At 34.9% G+C, this 23705-nt stretch overlaps 1 protein-coding gene across 14 annotated transcripts; it reads left to right on the forward strand.

The window, feature by feature from the left end:
- Positions 1-226: 226 nt before the first annotated feature.
- LOC147532668 (TOM1-like protein 6) lies at positions 227-21837 on the forward strand. 14 transcript variants are annotated; one of them, XM_086646636.1, is made up of 28 exons: positions 262-648; positions 1058-3238; positions 3584-3838; positions 4653-4773; positions 4857-4926; positions 5117-5193; positions 5289-5343; positions 5498-5659; positions 6476-6596; positions 6680-6749; positions 6941-7017; positions 7113-7167; positions 7322-7483; positions 8294-8414; positions 8498-8567; positions 8754-9049; positions 9688-9933; positions 10158-10226; positions 10520-14059; positions 16686-17178; positions 17343-17485; positions 17596-17905; positions 18043-18141; positions 18730-18843; positions 19330-19493; positions 19642-19727; positions 19903-20000; positions 20669-21837. In XM_086646636.1, the coding sequence occupies exons 23-25, from the start codon at positions 18055-18057 to the stop codon at positions 19450-19452; spliced, it is 324 nt and encodes a 107-aa protein (XP_086502762.1). In that variant the 5' UTR covers positions 262-648; positions 1058-3238; positions 3584-3838; positions 4653-4773; positions 4857-4926; positions 5117-5193; positions 5289-5343; positions 5498-5659; positions 6476-6596; positions 6680-6749; positions 6941-7017; positions 7113-7167; positions 7322-7483; positions 8294-8414; positions 8498-8567; positions 8754-9049; positions 9688-9933; positions 10158-10226; positions 10520-14059; positions 16686-17178; positions 17343-17485; positions 17596-17905; positions 18043-18054; the 3' UTR covers positions 19453-19493; positions 19642-19727; positions 19903-20000; positions 20669-21837. The 14 variants fall into 14 exon arrangements, with proteins under 14 accessions (XP_086502763.1, XP_086502764.1, XP_086502766.1 ...); XM_086646642.1 differs by lacking the exons at positions 1058-3238; positions 3584-3838 and having other exon boundaries at positions 253-648; positions 9621-9768; positions 9836-9933; positions 10520-10593; XM_086646643.1 differs by lacking the exons at positions 1058-3238; positions 3584-3838; positions 20669-21837 and having other exon boundaries at positions 253-648; positions 9688-9768; positions 9836-9933; ... (3 more) ...; positions 17343-17461; positions 19903-20188.
- The last annotated feature ends 1868 nt before the right edge of the window (positions 21838-23705 follow it).

Consider the following 23705-nt stretch of genomic DNA (forward strand, 5'->3'; position numbering starts at 1 on the left):
CAAATTTTGGGTTATTGGGTTAATCTAACAGCCAGGGGAAATTTACCTCGTGACCGTTAGAAGCCCAACACTCATGTTTGGAGGGAACTCAGTCGAGTCGACTGAGCTCGGGGGTTGGAGTGAGGGGCTCAAGCCCAAAACAGTCCTTTAGGATTGGATTTTTTTTGTGGCAACTTTAGGGTTGGAGTTGGCCTGAGGTAATGAGGTCGGGTCCTTGCTGGGGTTTCTAACCGTTGGGGGTCACCACCTAATAAGAAAAAATCAAGATTTATTTCTATCGAAAGAGCGAGAGGAGAGAGATTCAAAATTCTCGTTCTCCCTTTGTAACCCATGAGAAATCTTGATCGGAAAAGACGACGGTGATCCTTCTATGTGAATTCTCTCTCTCCTTTCTTCTCGTGCCCATGTCACTCTCAGTATTGCACCATCGTGATCTCTCTCGGTATTTTATGGCATCGGGAAACCCTAAATTCTAGGGTTTAAAACAAAACGAGTCGCAATCTTCAAGTATATTCGGCTTGACATTAAGGGAACTCTGATAATTATTTGTTTGGATCAGATCGGCTGATCCTTATACATTCGTGAGGGGAAATCGACCTAGTATTGAATTTGACAGTCAGACGAGTTTTTTGTCGGTGGATCTTGCTGGTAACTGTTCTTTCCTTTCCTCCTAGACATCACGTCTTTTCCCACACTTTGATTTCTCATTTTACTACTTAGGTCTTTTGACCCTAATAATTAAATTTTTGGTTGTTGTTTCTATAATCAACCTCGAAATAACGCATGAGAGAGGAAACCTAAACCCTAAATCTCGTTTAGATTTTCTCTTACAAAGTCGACAGTAGACCTAAACCCTAAATCTGGTTTAGATTTTCATGAATTCCTTGTCCTTGGTGTTCTTAAAACGATAACTTTTACAAGTTCTGATCAATTGTGAGGGCATGCAACAAAATATGCTTTATTCAACAAGACTGGTGGCTGTGTAAGGATTTCTTTGTTTCTGCCTTTGGTTTGTTTGGGATGACCTAACCGTGTTTTTTGATGTGGGTGCAATAAGACTTACTGCGTTAAAAACTCTTCGAGAATTCAAGTAATTGATTTCAATCTTTTAGGTTTGTCTCTTTTTCTCAATTCAATTCAAACATTTCTTGTTTTTTTGAAGGAATTTTTGTTTCTGCTTTGATTTTGTTAAGATGACTTAATCGTGTTCTTTTGGTGTGGATGTAATAAAAACTCTTCGGAAATCCATGTAATTGGTTTCAATCTTCTAGGTTTTAATTTTGTTTTACTTATTACTCGACCAATTCACGACAACTTTTTGTTTTCTGATTACCTGGTCGATTCACGACAACTTTTTGGCTTCCTATTACTTGATTGACTCACTGCAACTTTTTGTCTTCCAAGGGCTTCATATTTTTCTTTCTTTTTTGTTGATTTTGAGTGAGATCATATCAGATTTTAATTGAAAAAACTGTATTAGATTTAAATGTGGCTATTCGACACAAAATATATAGTGGTGCATATAAATGTGGGCAATTCTATACATAAAATCTATGTTGGTTCGTGTATATGTGGGCTAGTGTATATACAAAATATGTTGGTGCATATTATGTGGGCAATTCCATATATAGAATGATGTCGGTGCATCTAAATGTGGGCTATTCGATACACAAAATACGCTGGTGCATATAAATGTGGGCCATTCTATACATAGAATCGATGTCGGTGCATCCAAATGTGGGCTATTATATATACAAAATATGTTTGTGCATATAAATGTGGGCAATTCTAATGTGGGCTATTCTTTACATAGAATCTATGTCGGTAAATCTAAATGTGGGCTATTCTATACACAAAATATGCTGGTGCATATAAATGTGGGATATTTTGTACACAAAACATGTTGGTGCATATAAATGTGGGCAACTCTATATATAGAATCGATGTCGGTAGATCTAAATGTGGGGTATTTTACACACAAATTATAATGGTACATATAAATGTGGGCGATTCTATACATAAAATCGATGTTGGTGGATCTAAATGTGGGCTATTTTATATATAGAATTGATGGTGGTGCATCTAAATTTGGGCTATTGTATACATAAAATTGATGGGGGTGCATCTAAACGTGGGTTATTCTTTACACAAGATATGCTTGTGCATATAAATGTGGGTAACTCTATGCATACAATCGATGTCGGTGCATCTAAGTGTGGGCTATTCAATACACAAAATATGCTGGTGCATGTAAATGTGGGCAATTCTATACAAAAACCTATGTTGGTGCGTGTAAATGTGGGCTATTCTATACAAAATTTCGTGTTGGTGCAAATAAATGCGGACATTTCTATACATAGAATATATGTGGTGCATCTAAACGTAAGCTATTTTATACAGAAACTTTATGTTGGTGCATGTAATTGTGGGCAATACATTGGTGCAATGTGGGCAATTCTATAAATCATATCTATGTTGGTGCATATAAATGGGGGCAACTTTATACAGTGCAAAATCTAAGCTGGTGCATTCGAAGGCTGGCAATTATATATACAAAACTATGTTGGTGACTCTAAATGGCGGCAACCATTTAAACAAAATCGGAGGTGGTGCTTATAAATGTGGGTTATACTACACACAAAATTTATGTTGGTTCATGTAATTGTGGGAAATTCTATATATACATGATGTTGGTGGCTTGGTGCAATGTAGAATGTCATCTTATTATGCTAAGGTATTGTAAAACTTTGCAGGAAGCTTAACTCTTACATTGTGTGTCGGAGAGTTATTCTTGGTAATAATTTGAAGAAAATCTCGAGGTTAAGGATATTCTGATCACATTTTATACCTGAGCATGGTTTTTGTGGTTGAGTCTGGTACTTACAAGCTAATTTTCAATATGAACTCTCTATTTCTGTCAACAATCCACAATGAGAAAGCTAGGTTTAGAACCATATAACACCTTATCGTTAAGGAGATTGCAGTTGTTCAGATATGGTTGTCAAACCTATGTTTATATATAATGGGGTTACTTGAAAGTGTGGAATAAATAGGATATCTTTTATTGGACAAAATTGGGAAAGACCAAGAGAAGGAAAGAATGGATAGTACATGTTCCTTGTGGCAGCGTCAAAATGAACTACCATATGTTCAATTTCGAGTCATTCTTTTTCCAGCGGAATATCGATGGGCTTCTAATCAATGAATTTATTCTGATTTCAAGTATAACGAAGTGCTGGTGAGATCGAAAGAACATTTAACAACATGTCATTTATGTTCTTGATTCGGTATTTTCAACTGGATACTTAATGTTTTGAAACACTCAGACTGTTGCAGGGTTTCATTGACCTAACCTGTTTGATATCTGTTAGTGTTAACTTTATTTGTAACGCATTACAAATCTTTTTCTGTTTCTGTTAACTAAATTCCAACTATAGTATATCTTTAGCATTATATAGGAAGTGTGGGAAAAGTTCAGAAGTTATCCCATCGTCCCATTCTATGTGAGGCGTCAACTTTATTTGTAAATCATTACAAATCTGGGCTTTTTTGTGATATGAAATTTGAAATTGCTAATTGGCAGATTGCACCAATTGATACTGGAGGAGCATAGCTAAAAATTGCCCAGTGGTTGATTCTACAACTGGGAAAGCTAAATAGAGAGATTTTACCAATATCTCTTATATCATGGCGGATCATTACAAATACCCCCACCCCCCCAAGTTCTGCAAGATATGACAGGAATATTGACGATTCCGACCATCAGTATCCTATTACTCTTTTTGCTCTCAGCCGAACATAGCTTGCCGAGCCGTTTGTTAGACCAATTCAGATTCAGGTTAGTTTCTAGCCCCTTTGATCTCTTTAATTCCAATTACTTCTAAACACCAATCTTATTTGTTCCATCTATATTCATTTAGGTAACTTCATTCATGCATGATTGAAAAGTTTGAATTTAAACTCATGTTCAACTTTCTTGTCAATTTGTATATGATTACCATGTTTTTATTACAAATACTCAATTTTGTACTATGATTTTCCCCTGTTTTTATTACAAGTACTAAATTTTATGTATTTTAATCAAAATCTTAGTGTTTTCTGGTTGAAATTCATGGAGTTAGAACCTAAAGTTTGCGTGGTTTGCCTTAAAACAGTTTGCTTTCTATGTTGGTTTTGGCATGTCAAATCAGACAATATTTGATGAACCGTTTTGTCTGAAATTAGATTATATGGATTTTTCATGTTGTGGGAATTTCTTTTACATAATTGTTATATGTCATGGAAAAGGCTAAACAACCTCATAAACAACACCGAAGTGCCAAATTTGTTAAGTGGCACTTCACGAACCATCGAAATATTGGATAAAACAAAGTGAAAACATAGATCCAAAATTCACAGAGCAGAAAATGGATATCTCCGCACTTTATCGCTTTTCTAGGTGTTCGTCCAACATTTTTTGTTATTGTTCCAGTTAAATTTATTACCCAGCATGTTTGAAATTTAATATTTTATAAGTTTGGTTGAATTAGACATATTACGTATTAACCCAAATGTATGCTAATTGTTATGAAATATTATTCGTTGCTCACTAAATTTTAGTTATATAAGCAAGCTCACTTTACGAATCACAATTCTTCGTTCTTTTTGTGTAGAGGTTTGCCGTATTGAGAGAAAATGTGTAGTGGAGGCACACAGAAGAGCTTGAGGAAAGCTTTGGGAGCCATCAAGGACTCTACTACTGTTGGGTTAGCAGAAGTTAATAGCGATTATAAGGTTAGAATTTGAATGTTCATGCCACCACAATGATTCTTGCAGATTTAAAGTTTCTTGATTTCTTATAAGTTGGGTGTCGTCAGGAGTTGGATATTGCAATTGTTAGAGCTACGAACCATGTAGAACGTCCAACAAAAGAAAAACATATCTGAGGTGCGAGAGTACCTTCGACTCTTCTTTCTTCTTCTAATTTTGTGTTCTTGGTTGATTTTGCGAAAGCAATTTGGTCGTTGGTACCCTTTCGTCTTTGTATGTTCCAACTTCTAATCAGAATAGAGAATTGACGAGTTCCTTTTTCCATCTTTTTGTTTTTGTGTTTCATCTATTTTTGCTGCTATTTCAGCAAGAAGGTCTAGGGTTGATGTGGCGTACTGCATTCACGCTCTCTGTAGACGTCAAGCAAAGACACATAATTGGCCTGTAAGTTAACCATATTAAGAAGACTATGAACTCGTCTAGTGCTATTGCTTGTGGTAATATTGACGAGTCGTTGTTGCCCTCTTTTTCCAATGCAGCATATGGAAGGACAATGGCGGAGGGCCTCCATATTCCGTAACATCTGCTAGAGAGGTGCTTGAACCTGCATTTGAACTCCCTTTTTGGCCATTATGCATTGTTTACTTATCTTTTTCGTACATTATAAATAGATAACATTGCTTATATAGTGTTTATTATCTTGCTTATGTCATGGCGGATCATTACAATATACACTTCTTTCTGACAGAGTATCCAAATGGTATTGATTTTAATGGCACAAATACTCCCCCCAAGTTCTGCAAGATATGACCGGAATATTGACGATTCCAACCATCAGTATCCTATTACTCTTTTTGCTCTCAGCCGAACATAGCTTGCCGAGCCGTTTGTTAGACCAATTCAGATTCAGGTTAGTTTCTAGCCCCTTTGATCTCTTTAATTCCAATTACTTCTAAACACCAATCTTTTTTGTTCCATCTATATTCATTTAGGTAACTTCATTCATGTATGATTGAAAAGTTTGAATTTAAACTCATGTTCAACTTTCTTGTCAATTTGTATATGATTCCCATGTTTTTTTTACAAATACTCAATTTTGGACTATGATTTTCCCCTGTTTTTATTACAAATACTAAATTTTATGTATTTTAATCAAAATCTTAGTGTTTTCTGGTTGAAATTCATGGAGTTAGAACCTAAAGTTTGCGTGTTTTGCCTTAAAACAGTTTGCTTTCTATGTTGGTTTTGGCATGTCAAATCAGACAATATTTGATGAACCGTTTTATCTGAAATTAGATTATATGGATTTTTCATGTTGTGAGAATTTCTTTTACATAATTGTTATATGTCATGGAAAAGGCTAACCAACCTCATAAACAACACCGAAGTGCCGAATTTGTTAAGTGGCACTTCACGAACCATCGAAATATTGGATAAAACAAAGTGAAAACATAGATCCAAAATTCACGAAGCAGAAAATGGATATCTCAGCACTTTATCGCTTTTCTAGATGTTCGTCCAACATTTTTTGTTATTGTTCCAGTTAAATTTATTACCCAGCGTGTTTGAAATTTAATATTTTTTTAAGTTTGGTTGAATTAGACATATTACGTATTAACCCAAATATATGCTAATTGTTATGAAATATTATTCGTTGCTCACTAAATTTTTTTTTATATAAGCAAGCTCACTTTACGAATCACAATTCTTCGTTCTTTTTGTGTAGAGGTTTGCCGTATTGAGAGAAAATGTGTAGTGGAGGCACACAGAAGAGCTTGAGGAAAGCTTTGACAGCCATCAAGGACTTTACCACTGTTGGGTTAGCAGAAGTTAATAGCGATTATAAGGTTAGAATTTGAGTGTTCATGCCACCACAATGATTCTTGCAGATTTAAAATTTCTTGATTTCTTATAAGTTGGGTGTCGTCAGGAGTTGGATATTGCCATTGTTAGAGCTACGAACCATGTAGAACGTCCAACAAAAGAAAAACATATCTGAGGTGTGAGAGTACCTTTGACTCTTTTTTCTTCTTCTAATTTTGTGTTCTTGGTTGATTTTGCCAAAGCAATTTGGTGTTTGGTACCCTTTTGTCTTTGTATGTTCCAACTTCTAATCAGAATAGAGAATCGACGAGTTCCTTTTTTCCATCTTTTTGTTTTTGTGTTTCATCTATTTTTGCTGCTATTTCAGTAAGAAGGTCTAGGGTTGATGTGGCGTACTGCATTCACGCTCTCTGTAGACGTCAGGCAAAGACGCATAATTGGCCTGTAAGTTAACCATATTAAGAAGACTATGGACTCGTCTAGTGCTATTGCTTGTGCTAATATTGATGAGTCGTTGTTGCCCTCTTTTTCCAATGCAGCATATGGAAGGGCAATGGCGGTGGGCCTCCATATTCCGTAACATCTGATAGAGAGGTGCTTGAACCTGCATTTGAACTCCCTTTCTGGCCATTATGCATTGTTTACTTATATTTTTCGTACATTATAAATAGTTAACATTGCTTATATAGTGTTTATTATATTGCTTATATCATGGCGGATCATTACAATATACACTTCTTTCTGACAGAGTATCCAAATGGTATTGATCTTAATGGCACAAATACTCCCCCCAAGTTCTGCAAGATATGACCGGAATATTGACGATTCCAACCATCAGTATCCTATTACTCTTTTTGCTCTCAGCCGAACATAGCTTGCTTAGTCGTTTCTTAGACCAAATCAGATTCAGGTTAGTTTTAGCCCCTTTGATCTCTTTAATTCCAATTTCTTCTAAACACCAATCTTTTTCGTTCCATCTATATTCATTTAGGTAACTTCATTCATGCATGATTGAAAAGTTTGAATTTAAGGTCATGTTCAACTTTCTTGTCAATTTGTATATGATTCCCATGTTTTTATTACAAATACTCAATTTTGTACTATGATTTTCCCCTGTTTTTATTACAAGTACTAAATTTTATGTATTTTAATCAAAATCTTAGTGTTTTCTGGTTGAAATTCATGGAGTGAGAACCTAAAGTTTGCATGGTTTGCCTTAAAACAGTTTGCTTTCTATGTCGGTTTTGGCATGTCAAATCAGAAAATATTTGAACCGTTTTATCTGAAATTAGATTATATGAATTTTTCATGTTGTGAGAATTTCTTTTACATAATTGTTATATGTCATGGAAAAGGCTAAACAACCTCATAAACAACGCCGAAGTGCCGAATTTGTTAAGTGGCACTTCACGAACTATCGAAATATTGGATAAAACAAAGTGAAAATATAGATCCAAAATTCACAAAGCAGAAAATGGATATCTCAGCACTTAATCGCTTTTCTAGGTGTTCGTCCAGCATTTTTTGTTATTGTTCCAGTTAAATTAATTTCCCGGAGTATTTGAAATTTAATATTTTATAAGTTTGGTTGAATTAGACATATTACGTATTAACCCAAATGTATGCTAATTGTTATGAAATATTATTCGTTGCTCACTAAATATTAGTTATATAAGGAAGCTCACTTTACGAATCACAATTCTTCGTTCTTTTTGTGTAGAGGTTTGCCGTATTGAGAGAAAATGTGTAGTGGAGGCACACAGAAGAGCTTGAGGAAAGCTTTGGGAGCCATCAAGGACTCTACCACTGTTGGGTTAGCAAGCCTTAATAGCTATTATAAGGTTAGAATTTGAATGTTCATGCCACCACAATGATTCTTGTAGATTTAAAGTTTCTTGATTTCTTATAAGTTGGGTGTCGTCAGGAGTTGGATATTGCCATTGTTAGAGCTACGAACCATGTAGAACGTCCAACAAAAGAAAAACATATCTGAGGTTTGAGAGTACCTTCGACTCTTTTTTCTTCTTTTAATTGTTCTTGGTTGATTTTGCGAAAGCAATTTGGTTTTTGGTACCCTTTTGTCTTTGTATTTTCCAACTTTTAATCAGAATAGAGAATTGACGAGTTCCTTTTTTCCATCTTTCGTTTTTGTGTTTCATCTATTTTTGCTGCTATTTCAGCAAGAAGGTCTAGGGCTGATGTGGCGTACTGCATTCACGCTCTCTGTAGATGTCAGGCAAAGACACATAATTGGCCTGTAAATTAACCATATTAAGAAGACTATGAACTCGTCTAGTGCTATTGCTTGTGGTAATATTAAGAAGACTATGAACTCGTTGTTACTTTATGTTCTCTTCATGTGGTGTTACGGGTGAAACTATTCAACACAACCCCTTATGATGCAGGAGTTGTACAGAGATTGGAATCACATCAATTATATCTCAGTTTTGGTTTCAACTCTGTTGTCTTCAACCAGGTACTTTGCTCATCTTAGTAGTTAGAAATGCTTTTCTGTGTAATTTGCTCAGATTGATGGGTACCATGGTCTGTCAGTGGCCGATCCCGAGACTATCCCTGCCCCAAACTGCTTAAATATATAATTATGTCAATCGTGTTAGAGACTCGATTATCTAAATTTTATGCCCAGACTAAACAAATTATGTGCACTGCGATTTCCTCACGCCTACTATGACATCTAAATTGGGACCAATTAATACTCCCTCCAGGTATTAGTCCCATTGACCTTCTATTCCCATCAGCAGTAACAAACTTCTCTTTGCTTCCAATTAATATACGGATCAGCTATCCGTTAAACCCAAAACAAAGTCTTAGGTGTGTTATTTTTGAGATTTCGATGTTGTTATTAATACAAGATTATGTGTTTAAACCTATTAAAAAAAATATTTAGATGTTATTATTGGTAGAAGATTGCATATTTAAACAGATTGAGAAACAAAAAGATTTAATGTTGGTTCCTTGAGTATCTGGTTTATGCGTTTTTAGGTGATTATTGTTTTTTTCTGTTTTGTGGTTAACTTGTTTTCAAGGAAAAAAGGAGAGTTTGGATTTGTTAATTTATGGAGTTTGATGAAGGATTGATTGGAATTTCTTTAGGCAAACCGAAGATGTTGTTGAAGAATTGAAGAAATGTTGGCAGCATATAAGAACCCAAAAGTTCAACTACTTGCTTTGACGGTATGTATGTTGGAGCTCTTCCATAAGCTCGGTTTCATTAAGTAGCATACAATTTTCTTTTGGGCAGCTCTTGGAGACAACGGTGAAAAACTGTGGCGAGAACGTGCATTTCATATAGCCGAGAAGAATATTTTGCAGGAGATGATCAAAATTGTCAGGAAAAAGGTAAGTTCGCTTTGGTGATTCGGTTTATTGTGCAATTGTTTTCCCGATATCGTTCTAAACATTATATTTTCGTAAATGTAGCAACATTCTCACATTGAAGTTCTTTTGAGGCTCTGAGTATCTTTCGGATGTACATCGCAAAATCGTTATTTCATCTTACTAACTCAAAAACCAAAGTTGACTTGCAATCTACCTAAATTAGACCTTTATTTTGTTAATGACAGTTAACTGCAAGACAGAGAGGTGCAACCTTACTTTAAGGCTTCAACTATTTTTGGTGTAAAATTCGGAAAGTAAGTTACAATTGATTGGAAACCATATCAAAGACTTTCAAGTTTAAAAAACTGCAGTTCCTACTTAATTAAAAACAACCTAATATGAAATGTGTGTCTGGAACTTATGGACCATTTCGTTTTCTAGAGTCTTCAACTTATGTTTCTAACAATCTTCATTTCCTTCGATTTGTCGTTATTAGTGTACCCTTTCCAATATCTGTACTAATTTCTGTATAGATTCTATTAGATGTTCATTAGGTTTAATCCAATTCCACTATTGGCTGTTTATATTTACATTTCGTATCCCGCAGGCAGATATGCATGTCCGAGATAAAATTTTGGGGTTGATAGACGCTTGGCAAGAAGCTTTTGGTGGAGCCTAAATGTGGGTTATTCTTTACATAGAATCTATGTTGGTAAATCTAAGTGTGGGTTATTCTATACACAATATGCCGGTGCATATAAATGTGGGCAATTCTATACATTGAATCGTTGTCGATAGATCTATATGTGGGCTATTCAACACACAAATGATGCTGGTGCATATAAATGTGGCCAACAATATACATAAAATCGATGGTGCATCTAAATGTGGGTTATTCTATATATAGAATTGATGGCGGTGCATCTAAATTTGGGCTATTCTATACATAAAATTGATGGGGTTGCATCTAAATGTGGGTTACTCTACACACAAAATATGTTTATGCATATAAATGTGGGCAACTTCATACATATAATCGATGTCGGGGCATCTAAATGTGGGTCATTCGATAAACAAAATATGATGGTGCATCTAAATGTGGGCAATTCTATACAAAAAACCTATGTTGGTGCATATAAATGTGGGCAATTCTATACAAAAAACCTATGTTGGTCGTGTAAATGTGGCCATTTCTATACACAGAATATATGTGGTGCATAAACGTAAGCTATTTCTTTGTTTCTGCCTTTGGTTTGTTTGGGATGACCTAATCGTGTTTTTTGATGTGGGTGCAATAAGACTTACTGCGTTAAAAACTCTTCGAGAGTTCAAGTAATTGATTTCAATCGTTTAGTTTTGTCTCTTTTTCTCAATTCAATTCAAACATTTCTTGTTTTTTTGAAGGAATTTTTGTTTCTGCTTTGATTTTGTTAAGATGACTTAATCGTGTTCTTTTGGTGTGGATGTAATAAAAACTCTTCGGAAATCCATGTAATTGGTTTCAATCTTCTAGGTTTTAATTTTGTTTTACTTATTACTCGACCAATTCACGACAACTTTTTGTTTTCTGATTACCTGGTCGATTCACGACAACTTTTTGGCTTCCTATTACTTGATTGACTCACTGCAACTTTTTGTCTTCCAAGGGCTTCATATTTTTCTTTCTTTTTTGTTGATTTTGAGTGAGATCATATCAGATTTTAATTGAAAAAACTGTATTAGATTTAAATGTGGCTATTCGACACAAAATATATAGTGGTGCATATAAATGTGGGCAATTCTATACATAAAATCTATGTTGGTTCGTGTATATGTGGGCTAGTGTATATACAAAATATGTTGGTGCATATTATGTGGGCAATTCCATATATAGAATGATGTCGGTGCATCTAAATGTGGGCTATTCGATACACAAAATACGCTGGTGCATATAAATGTGGGCCATTCTATACATAGAATCGATGTCGGTGCATCCAAATGTGGGCTATTATATATACAAAATATGTTTGTGCATATAAATGTGGGCAATTCTAATGTGGGCTATTCTTTACATAGAATCTATGTCGGTAAATCTAAATGTGGGCTATTCTATACACAAAATATGCTGGTGCATATAAACGTGGGATATTTTGTACACAAAACATGTTGGTGCATATAAATGTGGGCAACTCTATATATAGAATCGATGTCGGTAGATCTAAATGTGGGGTATTTTACACACAAATTATAATGGTACATATAAATGTGGGCGATTCTATACATAAAATCGATGTTGGTGGATCTAAATGTGGGCTATTTTATATATAGAATTGATGGTGGTGCATCTAAATTTGGGCTATTGTATACATAAAATTGATGGGGGTGCATCTAAACGTGGGTTATTCTTTACACAAGATATGCTTGTGCATATAAATGTGGGTAACTCTATGCATACAATCGATGTCGGTGCATCTAAGTGTGGGCTATTCAATACACAAAATATGCTGGTGCTTATAAATGTGGGCAATTCTATACAAAAAACCTATGTTGGTGCGTGTAAATGTGGGCTATTCTATACAAATTTCGTGTTGGTGCAAATAAATGTGGACATTTGTAAACATAGAATATATGTGGTGCATCTAAACGTAAGCTATTTTATACACAAACTTTATGTTGGTGCATGTAATTGTGGGCAATACATTGGTGCAATGAGGGCAATTCTATACATCAAATCTAAGTTGGTGCATATAAATGGGGGCAATTTTATACAGTGCGAAATCTAAGCTGGTGCATTCAAAGGCGGGCAATTATGTATACAAAACTATGTTGGTGAATCTAAATGTCGCCAACTAATTAAACAAAATCGGAGGTGGTGCTTATAAATGTGGGAAATTCTATATATACATGATGTTGGTGCAATGTAGACAATTTTATACATGACATCTAAGTTGATGCATATAAATGGGGGCTATTTTACAACGCTAAATCTAAGCTGGTGCTTTTAAAGGTGGGCAATTGTATACACTGAATCTATGTTAGTGCATTTAAATATCAACTATATAAACGAAATCTAAGGTGGTGCATATAAATGTGGGTTGTATACAAAATCGAAGTTAGTACATGTAATTGTGGACAATTCTATAAAAAATCTATGTTGGCTTATGTAAATGTGACAAATGTATAAACAAAATCTGAGTTGGTGCATATAAATGTGGTCAATTCTATACACAAAATCTAATTGGTGTATATAAATAAGAGTAATTATACTATGTAAAATCTAAATTGGTGCATCTAAAGGTGCGCAAAATGTATACACAAAATCTATGTTAGTGCATCTAAATGTGGAAACTGTATAAACAAAATCCAAGTTGGTGTGCATAAGGTGGGCAATTATAGTATTATGCTGCACAAAATCTAAGTTGGTGCATCTAAATGTGGGCAACTATACAAACAAATTCAAGTTGGCGCATATCAAGCCGAACAATTATTACAAAAAATTTAAGTTGGTGTGTCTAAATGTGGGTAATTATATACACTAAATCTACATATAAAGTTTAAGGTGCGCGATTATGTACGAAAAATCTATTTTGATGCATCTAAATGTGGGCAACTATATAACTAAATCTAAGTTGGTGCATATAATGGTGCCCGATTATATTACACAAAATCTAGGTTGGTGAATCTAAATGTGGAGAACTATATAAACAAATCCCAGTTGGTGCATATAAAGACGGGCAATTATATTATACAAAATTTAAGTTGGTCTGGGTACCTCTAAAGGTGGGCAATTATATACACGAAATCGGTGTTGGTGCATCTAAATGTGGGCAATTATAGGCAAATTTTGGGGTTTCGAACCCATAAAGAGAAACAAACAAAATGAAATATAATAAAATTACGACTTGGAGGATTGAATTCTGTTCGCGTTTGGGTCAAAGAGAGATCCAAAGGTAGGAAATAGTGTACACGGTACACCATCACACATTGCTCGTATGTGTAATGGTACATGGTGCTGGAAGGAGTATTGCAAATCGAAAGAAATCTATCATTTGGAGCTTGTCGTAGCAACTACTGCAAGAGTGCATATATGAATAGAGCTAGTGGGGTGGCTATTGATGGTTCATTTGCTAATCTTGGTTTGGGTTTCAATTCTGTTGATTTCCATAAGGTACATTGCTTATCTTAGTTGTTGGAAGATGCTTTTCGATCATGTGTTGGAATTGTTAATGGATCCTTGTTTACATAACAAGCTTACTCAGATAGTAAATAAAATCTATACATATTCATTTACATAATTTGCACACTGATTCCACTTGATGAACTGATTGTCTAGAACACTTTCATTTTAGTAGGATATTGTGAAATTTCATAGATGCCCAACTCTGAAATTATCTGTGAAGGAAAGATATTCCCGACTACAATGTTAATGAATTAGGTGTTGAACGCTTTTGTGTAATGAAAAGGAGATGGTAACTTACAGATAAGAAAGTGCAGTCACATTTTATATATGCACATGGTAAGCATTGGTGAGTGTGGGACCAACAACCTTATATATTTGTGTGGGATACCCGCGGTCACTAATTCATTTGACTATTACTATTCAGATAGTAGGTACTTTGGATAGTATTAGACCACAATAAGGAAGATCATAGCGTGGTTCTTAGAACCATAGAACAATTTATCATTGAGAGGATCACAGTTGTTTGACCCTTATATATGGTTGTCCGACCTGTGTTTATATTTCAAGTGAGGTCGTTTAAAAGTCTTAAAATAATGAACTACAGGTTATCTGGTCTTATAATGACCTACCCGTATGTTAGTGTTTGGAGTCATTAAGTCATTACTAGTCCTTGCTCTTTATCTTGTTTAAATCTTAATCAGTTCTTGTCAGATGACATACACTATTGTGAAGAGGTTTAAGGTTTCCTCACCAGAGCTCTAGAACATTTTTGCGCATACCACTTAACGATCTTCATTCTTGATCCATCCCTATATGAACTTTTGACCAATGAAAAAGTTCCTCTTTTTTGCTTTCAAGTATACTTCAAGTGCCGGTGAGAATTCCGTTATTGTTCCCGATGCAGTATGTTAAACTGCTAAATCATTATAGGTTTCATTGTGGTATCATGTTTGATATATGTCTATGTAAACTACAATGTTTCTCTTGATTGGAGCCGGAAGAGGGGTATCACAGAGAACATACCCAACTAATTTATCTATTATTAAGCGGCAACTACTGCAAGAGTTCAAAATATGAATGTCTTACTAATGTTGTTTCGTTTGAGAAATGAGGCACTAAAACGAACTGAGGAAACAACAATTAAGTCGTCGCATCTAAAGGTGCGCAGTTATATAACCAGCATAAGTTGCACATGTCAGTGTAACGATATATGGTGCTGAAAGAGGGCATTTCAGATCTAACAAATATATCCTTTGGAGTTCGTTGCAGCAACCATTGCAAGAGAGTTCAAAATGTGAATGGATCTTTCTAATGTTCTTTCATTTGAGAAATGAGGCACTAAAACGAGCCAAGGAACAAAAATTTCTGTTTTCTCCAGAAGGCCCACAAAGAGATCATCTAAATCTAAGTGTGCATCTAAATGTGGGCAATTATATACACCAACTTATGTTGCTCGTCATAGTGTGACGGTAAATGGTGTCGGAAGGGGTATCACAGACCCAACTAATTTGCTATTGTTTAGAGCTTGTTGCAGCAACTACTGCAAGAGTGCAAAATGTGAACAGAGTTAGTGGAGTGACTTTTGATAGTTCATTTTTTAATCCAGTAAGGATGTTAACTCTGTTGATTTGCATAAGGTAAATCACTAGCTTATCTTAGGAGTTGGAAAATGCTTAGCAAATCCTTGGGCACCCTTTACAAGTCATTGTCTCTACACATTAATTTACGTAGCTTGTGCACAGATTCCACTGGATGAACTGATTGAGTAGAATGTTATCTTATTATAGTAAGGTATTGTAAAACTTCGCAGGAAGCGTAACTGTTACATTATTCTGATCACATTTTGTACCTGAGCATGGTTTTCGTGGTTGAGTCTGGGACCAACTAGCTAATATTCAATGTGAACTCCCTATTTATGTCACCAATCCACAATGAGAAACCTAGGTTTAGAACCATATAACACCTTATCATTAAGGAGACTGCAGTTGTTTATATATGGTTGTCAAACCTGTGTTCAAATTTGGAGTCGAAAATGAACATGCACTATCCATATATAATGGGGTTACTTGAAAGTGTGGAAATAAATATGATATTTTTTAGTTGGACAAAACGGGAAAGACCAAGAGAAGGAAAATATGGATAGTGCATGTTCCATGTGGCAGCGTCAAAATGAACTACCATATGTTCAAATTTGGAGTCGATCCTTTTCCAGGGGAATATCGATGGGCTTCTAACCAATGAAGTTAGTCTGATTTCAAGTGTAACACAAGTGCTGGTGAGATCGAAAGAACATTTAACAACATTTCATTTATGTTCTTGGTTCGGTATTTCCGATTATATACTTAATGTTTTGAAACACTCAAACTGTTGCAGTGTTGCATTGACCTAACTGTTTGATATCTGTTACTCTTAACTTTATTTGTAACGCATTACAATTTTTTTTCTATTTCTGTTTTTATTTACTTAATTCCAACTATAGTATATCTTTAGCATTATATAGGACGTGCGGGAAAAGTTAAGAAGTTATCCCATCGCCCCATTCTATGTGAGGCGTGAACTTTATAAATCATTACAAATCTGACTTTTTGGTGATGTGAAATTGCTAAATTGGCAGATTGCACCAATCCATATTGGAGGAGCACAGCTAAAAATTGCCCACTGCTTGATTCTACTACTCGGAAAGCTAAATAGAGAGATTTTACTAATATCTCCTATGTCATAGCGGGTCATTACAATATCCAATTACTCTTTGCTCTCAGCCGAATATAGCTTTGCTGAGCCGTCTGTTCGACCATCATCGGCTGACTGGAATATTGACGAGTCGTTGTTGCCCTCTTCTTCTTATGCAACATATGGAAGGACAATGGCAAAGGGCCTCCATATTCCGTAACATCTGAAGAGAAGTGTCTGAATCTGCATTTGAACTCCCTTTTTGGCAATTATGCATTGCTAACTTATCCTTTTTCGTATATTATAAATACATAATTTTGCTTATATAGTGTTTGTTATATTGGTGCTAGGAGTAATGAAGAAGTTTGTGTTTGACGAGGTAAAGGACTGAAGTCTTCCATTCTGTGTGATACAGTGACATGCAAAAGCCAGTTAAAGTAAGCATCTCATTTATGTATTCAAAGAAATTTCGTTATAGAAACAAGCAACTAAATTAAGCATAGAAATAAAAATTTAGGTTTTACCAGCCCATAAAGAGAAGCAGGCAATGCCTAAGATAAACAAATTATAACTTGGATGATTGGATTGTGCTTCCGTTTAGGTTGAAAAGGGATGCCCAACGGTGGAGTTTTGTTGATGATTTATCATTTCGGGCTGGAGTTCATTGGACACCAACTGACTCACATTCGTTTTGTTTTTAGTGTGCTTATTTGTTGTTCGGTAATTTACTGTTCAATGCAACAGGTATTTGCCTATGCTCATAGGGAAAATGTGTGACCTTTCTTCTCGCATATTCAGAGACTACTTCAATTGGGTTTTAGTTTTAACATTGTTCTATGATGTTTATTTGGCAGTTGCTTTAGACATGAAAACTCATTCCATGACAAGTTGGCATCTCGTTGTTGCTTTCTGTTCTCTTCATGTGGTGTTATGGGTGAAACTATTGGACACAACCCCTTATGATGCACGAACTGTACGGAGATTGGAATCACATCACTTGTATCTATGGTTGAAAAAAGAAAGAGAGTTTGGATTTGTTAATTTATTTATGGAGTTTGGTGAAGGATTGATTGGAATTTCTTTAGGCATGCCAAAGATGTTGTTAAAGTATTGAAGATATGTTTGCAGCATAAGAACCCAAAAGTTCAACTACTTGATTTGGCGGTATGTATGTTGGAGCTCTTCCATAAGCTCGGTTTCACTAAGTAGAATACGTTATCAACATCATAAAGTTGTTCGACTATGTTACAAAGTTTGGTCGATTTCTGATTCATAATTTGACATTCAATTCTTTTTGGCAGCTCTTGGAGACAATGTTAAAAAACTGTAACGAGAACGTGCATTTTCATATCGCCAAGAAGAATATTTTGCAGGAGTTGATCAAAATTGCCAGGAAAAAGGTAAGTTTGCTTTGGTGGTTAGGTTCATTGTGCAATTGTGTGCTCGATATCGCTCTAAACATTTTATTTTCGCAAATGTAGCAACATTCCCACATTGAAGTTCTTTTGAGGCTCTGAGTATCTTTTCGATGTACATCGCAGAATCGTTATTTCATCTTAGTAACTCAAAAACCCAAAGTTGACTTGCAATCTACCTAAATAAGACCCTTATTTTGTTACGATGTACATCGCAGAATCGTTATTTCATCTTAGTAACTCAAAAACCCAAAGTTGACTTGCAATCTACCTAAATAAGACCCTTATTTTGTTAATGACAGTTAACTGCAAGACAGAGAGGTGCAACCTTACTTTTAGGCTTCAACTAGTTTTGGTGCAAAATTCGGAAATTAAGTTACAATTGAAATATTTGGCTAACACATCCTTATAATGATTGGCAACCATATCAAAGACTTTGAAGTTTTAAACTGTTGTACTAAATTTTCTTGTGACTCTAAGCATCACTAATTTTTGTATAGATTCTATTAGGTGTTCATCAGGTTTAATCCAATGCACTATTGGTTGTTTATATTTATATTTCGTTTCCAACAGACAGATATGCATGTCCAAGATAAAATTTTGGTGTTGGTAGACTCTTGGCAAGAATCTTTTGGTGGAGCTGGAGGGAAATATCCCCAGTACTACTGGGCATATGAAGAACTAAGGGTAAACATCTCCACTACTTCCTACTCTGCTCACGCATTAGTACCTTGCTTGTTATAATCTTGTCCCAAACATACCTGAAGTTTCGTTCGAAAAGAATTCATAAAGTTCTCATTTTGCCTGTATATTACACATGTAAAATGGCTAGTTCATTCAACTCTCTTTGCGTTAGTATTAGTCCCTATTAGATAATGATCTGCATGTCTGAGTTTCTCTTTAAATATCTGGGGAAGTTTAGAGTACATACATTCATATAGCCTATTTTATATGCTTGAGAACCAAGTGAAGTATAAAGTTTTTAATACTGTAGATTTAATGTGAACCTAAACTTTTGAGGTCTTGAGGTTGCTTCTTCTCCTTTGAATAGTATCTGTTGTTCTCTAAGACCTGTATGCTCTATGAAAACTTTTTCATGCGTACAATTGCAAATTCAAAAAATTATAAACCCATACAAAAAAACAATAACACATGAGATTGTTTAATGGGCAGGAGTACAATTCCCTCAACGCTCACGAGTCACGAGATGCAGTTCCAATAGTTATTCCACCTGTTACTCATACCATGATGAGACAATTTCAGGCTGGATATAAAATGCCAAGCGATACTTCATGAAGGTTGGATGAAGCAATGGCGCCGGAAACAGAAAACTTGAGGTGATGATTGTGGTTGCTTTTGTTGGGTTATTGTCATCTTTTATTATAGATGTAATTACCCTTTCTTATGTGTTTTAGTTGAGGTTTGGGGCATTTAAGATTTGTCTCTCTAACTCTTGTGTTTTATATTCATTCTGCTTCTCTTTAGCATGTCAAATTTGGATTCCATGCAAATTGTACTGGAGTTCTTATCTGAAATGCTACAAGCCGTGAACCCTAGTGAGTGATCGTCAGGTATATACAAAAATTCCTTTAATTTGGTTTTGATCTTCTCCTATAATAACACATGTACTCGATTTGATCTTTTAGGGTTTGCCGTTTTCCCCTATTCAATTTGATCAGATTTCTTGTTTTTTCACGAGACATTTGATTTTTATGAGATGATTTGACTGTTATTTTTACGTGGTAGAAATATGCTTTACCACATCAAGGAAACTTCAAGAACTCAACATTAGCGATCAAACAGTTCCATGCAACGATTTCAGCGTTACCGTCGATTTCAATCTTGTAAGTTTATCGCTTTTTCTCAATTTGATTAAGACATTTCTTGTTTTCCAAAGGATTTCTTTGTTTCTGCCTTCGGTTTTGTTAAGATGACCTAATGGTGTTTTTTTTTATGTGGGTGCAATAAGACTAAGCACATCAAAAACTGTTCGAGAATTCAAGTATTTGATTTCAATCTTTTAGGTTTGTTACTTTTTCTCGATTTGATTCAGACATTTCTTGTTTTCCATAGGAATTCTTTGTTTCTGCTTCGATTTTGTTAGGATGACCTAATCGTGTTCTTCTGGTGTGGATGTAATAAGACTAACCACATAAAAAACAAATCGGAATCCAAGTAATTGGTTTCAATCTTCTAGGTTTTAATTTTGTTTTACTATTATTCGACTAATTCACTACAACTTTTTGTTTTTCGATTACGTGATCGATTCACGACAACTTTTTGGTTTCCTATTACTTGGCTCACTGCAACGTTTTGTTTTCCAATGGCTTCATATGTTTCTTTCTTCTTTGTTGATTTTGAGTGTGATCATATCAGATTTTGATTGAAAAAACTGTAATAGATATAATTGTGGGATATTCGATATACAAAATACACTAGTTATACAAAAAATCTATGTTGGTTCATGTATATGTGGGTTATTCACAAAATATGTTGGTGCATATAAATGTAGGCTACGTTATACATAAAATCGATGTTGGTGCATCTAAATGTGGGCCTATTATATACACCAAATATGCTGGTGCATCTAAATGTGGGTTATTCTAGACACAAAATATGTTGGTGCATATAAATGTGGGCAATTCTATACATGGAAGCGATGTGGTGCATCTAAATGTGGGTTATTCTATATATGGAATCTATGTCGGTAGATCTGAATGTGGGCAATTCTATACAAAAAATTTGCTGGTGCTTATAAATGTGGGCAATTCTATATATCAAAAATGTCGGTGCATCTAAATGTGGGTTATTTTATACACAAAATATGCTGGTGCATATAAATGTGGGCAACTCTGTACATAGAATCGATGTCGGTGCATCTAAATGTGGGTTATTTTATACACAAATTATGCCAGTGCATATAAATGTGGGCAATTCTATAGATAAAGTCGAAGTCGGTGCATCTAAATGTCAGCTATTCTATACATAGAATTGATGGCGAAGCATCTAAATGCGGGCTATTCTGTACAGAAAATATGTTGGTACATATAAATGTGGCCAATTCTATACATCGAATCGATGTCGGTGTATCTAAATGTGGGATATTCTATACACAAGTTATGCTGGTACATATATATTTGGGCAATTCTATTCATAGAATCGATGTCGGTGCATCTAAATGTGGGTCATTCTATACATAAAATTGATGGAGGTGCATCTAAATGCGGGCTTTTGTATACACATAATATGTTGGTTCATATAAATATGGGTAATTCTATACATAGAATCGATGTCGGTGCGTATAAATTTGGGCAATTTTATACACAAAATAACAAAATAAGTTGGTGCATATAAGTGTGATTAACTATATACATAGAATCGATGTCGGGGCATCTAAATGAGGGATGTTCTATGCACAAAATATACGTTGGTGCATATAAATGTGGTAATTTTATACTCCCTCTGTCTCGTATTAAGAGTCTCACTTTCCTTTTAGAGATGTCTCATATTAAGAGTCTCACTTCCTTTTTTATCATATAAAATCCATCTATCTTCCCACTATGCCCTTACCTTAAGTCAACCATAGTTTGTTGGAATTAGTATTTGCTTTGATGTTTAGTGAGGTGGAAAAATGAGACTCTCTTGAATTTAAGACTTTTTCTAAAATAATAAGGGTACAAATGGAAGAACAAAATATATGAAAAAAATTGGAGTTCCAAAGTGGGACTCTTAATATGAGACAGTGGGTTAATTTTATAGGGTTAATTTTATACAGTGCAAAATCTATGCTGGTGCCTTCATAGATGGGCAATTATATATACAAAACTATATTGGTGAATCTAAATGTCGGCAACTAATTAAACAAAATCAGAGGTGGTGCTTATAAATGTGGCTTATACTACTATACACAAAATTTAAGTTGGTGCATGTAATTGTGGGCGATTCTATACATACATTATGTTGGTGCAATGTGGGCAATTCTATACATGTTGGTGCATATAAATGAGGGCAACTTTACAATGCAAAATCTAAGCTGGTGCATTGAAATGTGGGCAATTATCTACACTGAATCTATGTTGGTACATTAAATGTCGACTATATAAACGAAATCTAAGGTGGTGCATTAAATGTGGGATATTCTATAACAAAATCTAAGTTGGTGCATGTAATTGTGGACAATTCGGTACAAAATCTAGTTACTGCAGATAAATGGGGGTGATTATACCATGCAGAATCTAAGTTGGTGCATCTAAAAGTGGGCTAATATATATACAAAATCTATGTTGGGGCATCTAGATGTGGTAAACTGTAAAAAAAAAAAAAAAATTTAAGTTGGTGCATCTAAATGTAGGCAACTATACAAACAAATTCAATTTGGTGCATCTAAATGTAGGCAACTGTACAAACAAATTCAAGTTGGTGCATATGAAGGGCAGACAATTATATTACAGAAAAATTGATGCCTCTAAAAGTGGGCAATTATATACACAAAATCTGTGTTGGTGCATATAAAGTTTAAGGTGGGCAATTATGGACAAAAAGTCTATGTTGGTGCATCTAAATGTGGGCAGCTGTATAAACTAAATCTAAGTTGGTGCATTAGGTGTTGTACGGTTTTGTGTGATGAAAATGAGATGGTAACTTATGGATAAGGAAAGTTCAGTCACATTTTATACATGCACATGGTAAGCATTGAGTCTGGGATCAACAACCTTATATATCAATGTGGCATACCCCCAGTCACTATTTCTATATTCACTTTACGAATCCATAGTAGGTGGTTTGAACAATAATAGACCACAATAAGGAAGATTGGATATGGTGGTGCTTAGAATCGTAGAACAACTTTAGTATTGAGGGGATCGCAGTTGTTTGACCCTTATATATGGTTGTCCGACCTATGTTTTTATACAGTGAGTTGGCTTGAAAGTCTCAAAATACTGAGCTATGACAAGTTCTCTGGTCTTATAATGACCTACTGTATGTTGGTGTTTGGAGTCATTAATTCATTACTAGTCCTTGCTCTCTATCTTGTTTAAATCTTAATTAGTTCTTGTCAGAAGACATATACTATTGTAAAGAGGTTTAAGGTTTCCTCAACAGAGCTCTTGAACATTTTTGCGCATACCACTCAATGATCTTGTTCATTGTTGATCCATTTCTAGATGGGCTTTTGACCAATGAAAAAGTTTCTCTTTTTTGCTTTCAAGTATACTTCAAGTGCTGGTGTGAATTCTGTTAATGTTCTTGATTTAATATTTTAAACTGCTAAACTATTGCATGTTATATTGTGGTATCCTGTTTGATATCAGTCTTTGTAAACTACGGTCTTTCTCTTGATTGGAGATGGAAGAGGGGTATCACAGAGACACAGACCTAACTAATTTATCTATTGTTTAGCAGCAACTACTGCCAGAGTTCAAAATATAAATGAATCTTACTAATGTTGTTTCGTTTGAGAAATGAGGCACTAAAACGAACTAAGGAAACAACAATTAAGTTGTTGCATCTAAAAGTGAGCAGTTATATAACCAGCATAAGTTGCACAA

This window comes from Eschscholzia californica, unplaced genomic scaffold, assembly GCF_041429995.1.
Source record: "Eschscholzia californica isolate CP2 unplaced genomic scaffold, dmEscCali1.0.p SCAF_6, whole genome shotgun sequence".
Classification (NCBI taxonomy): domain Eukaryota; kingdom Viridiplantae; phylum Streptophyta; class Magnoliopsida; order Ranunculales; family Papaveraceae; genus Eschscholzia; species Eschscholzia californica.

Bases quoted from the DNA above. Each gene is read 5' to 3' on its own strand.
- LOC147532668 (XM_086646637.1), top strand. From the start codon at position 18,055: ATGTTAAAAAACTGTAACGAGAACGTGCATTTTCATATCGCCAAGAAG. The intron at 18,142-18,729 runs GTAAGTTTGCTT...CGTTTCCAACAG, and splicing joins TCAAAATTGCCAGGAAAAAG to ACAGATATGCATGTCCAAGA. The intron at 18,844-19,329 runs GTAAACATCTCC...TTTAATGGGCAG, and splicing joins GGGCATATGAAGAACTAAGG to GAGTACAATTCCCTCAACGC.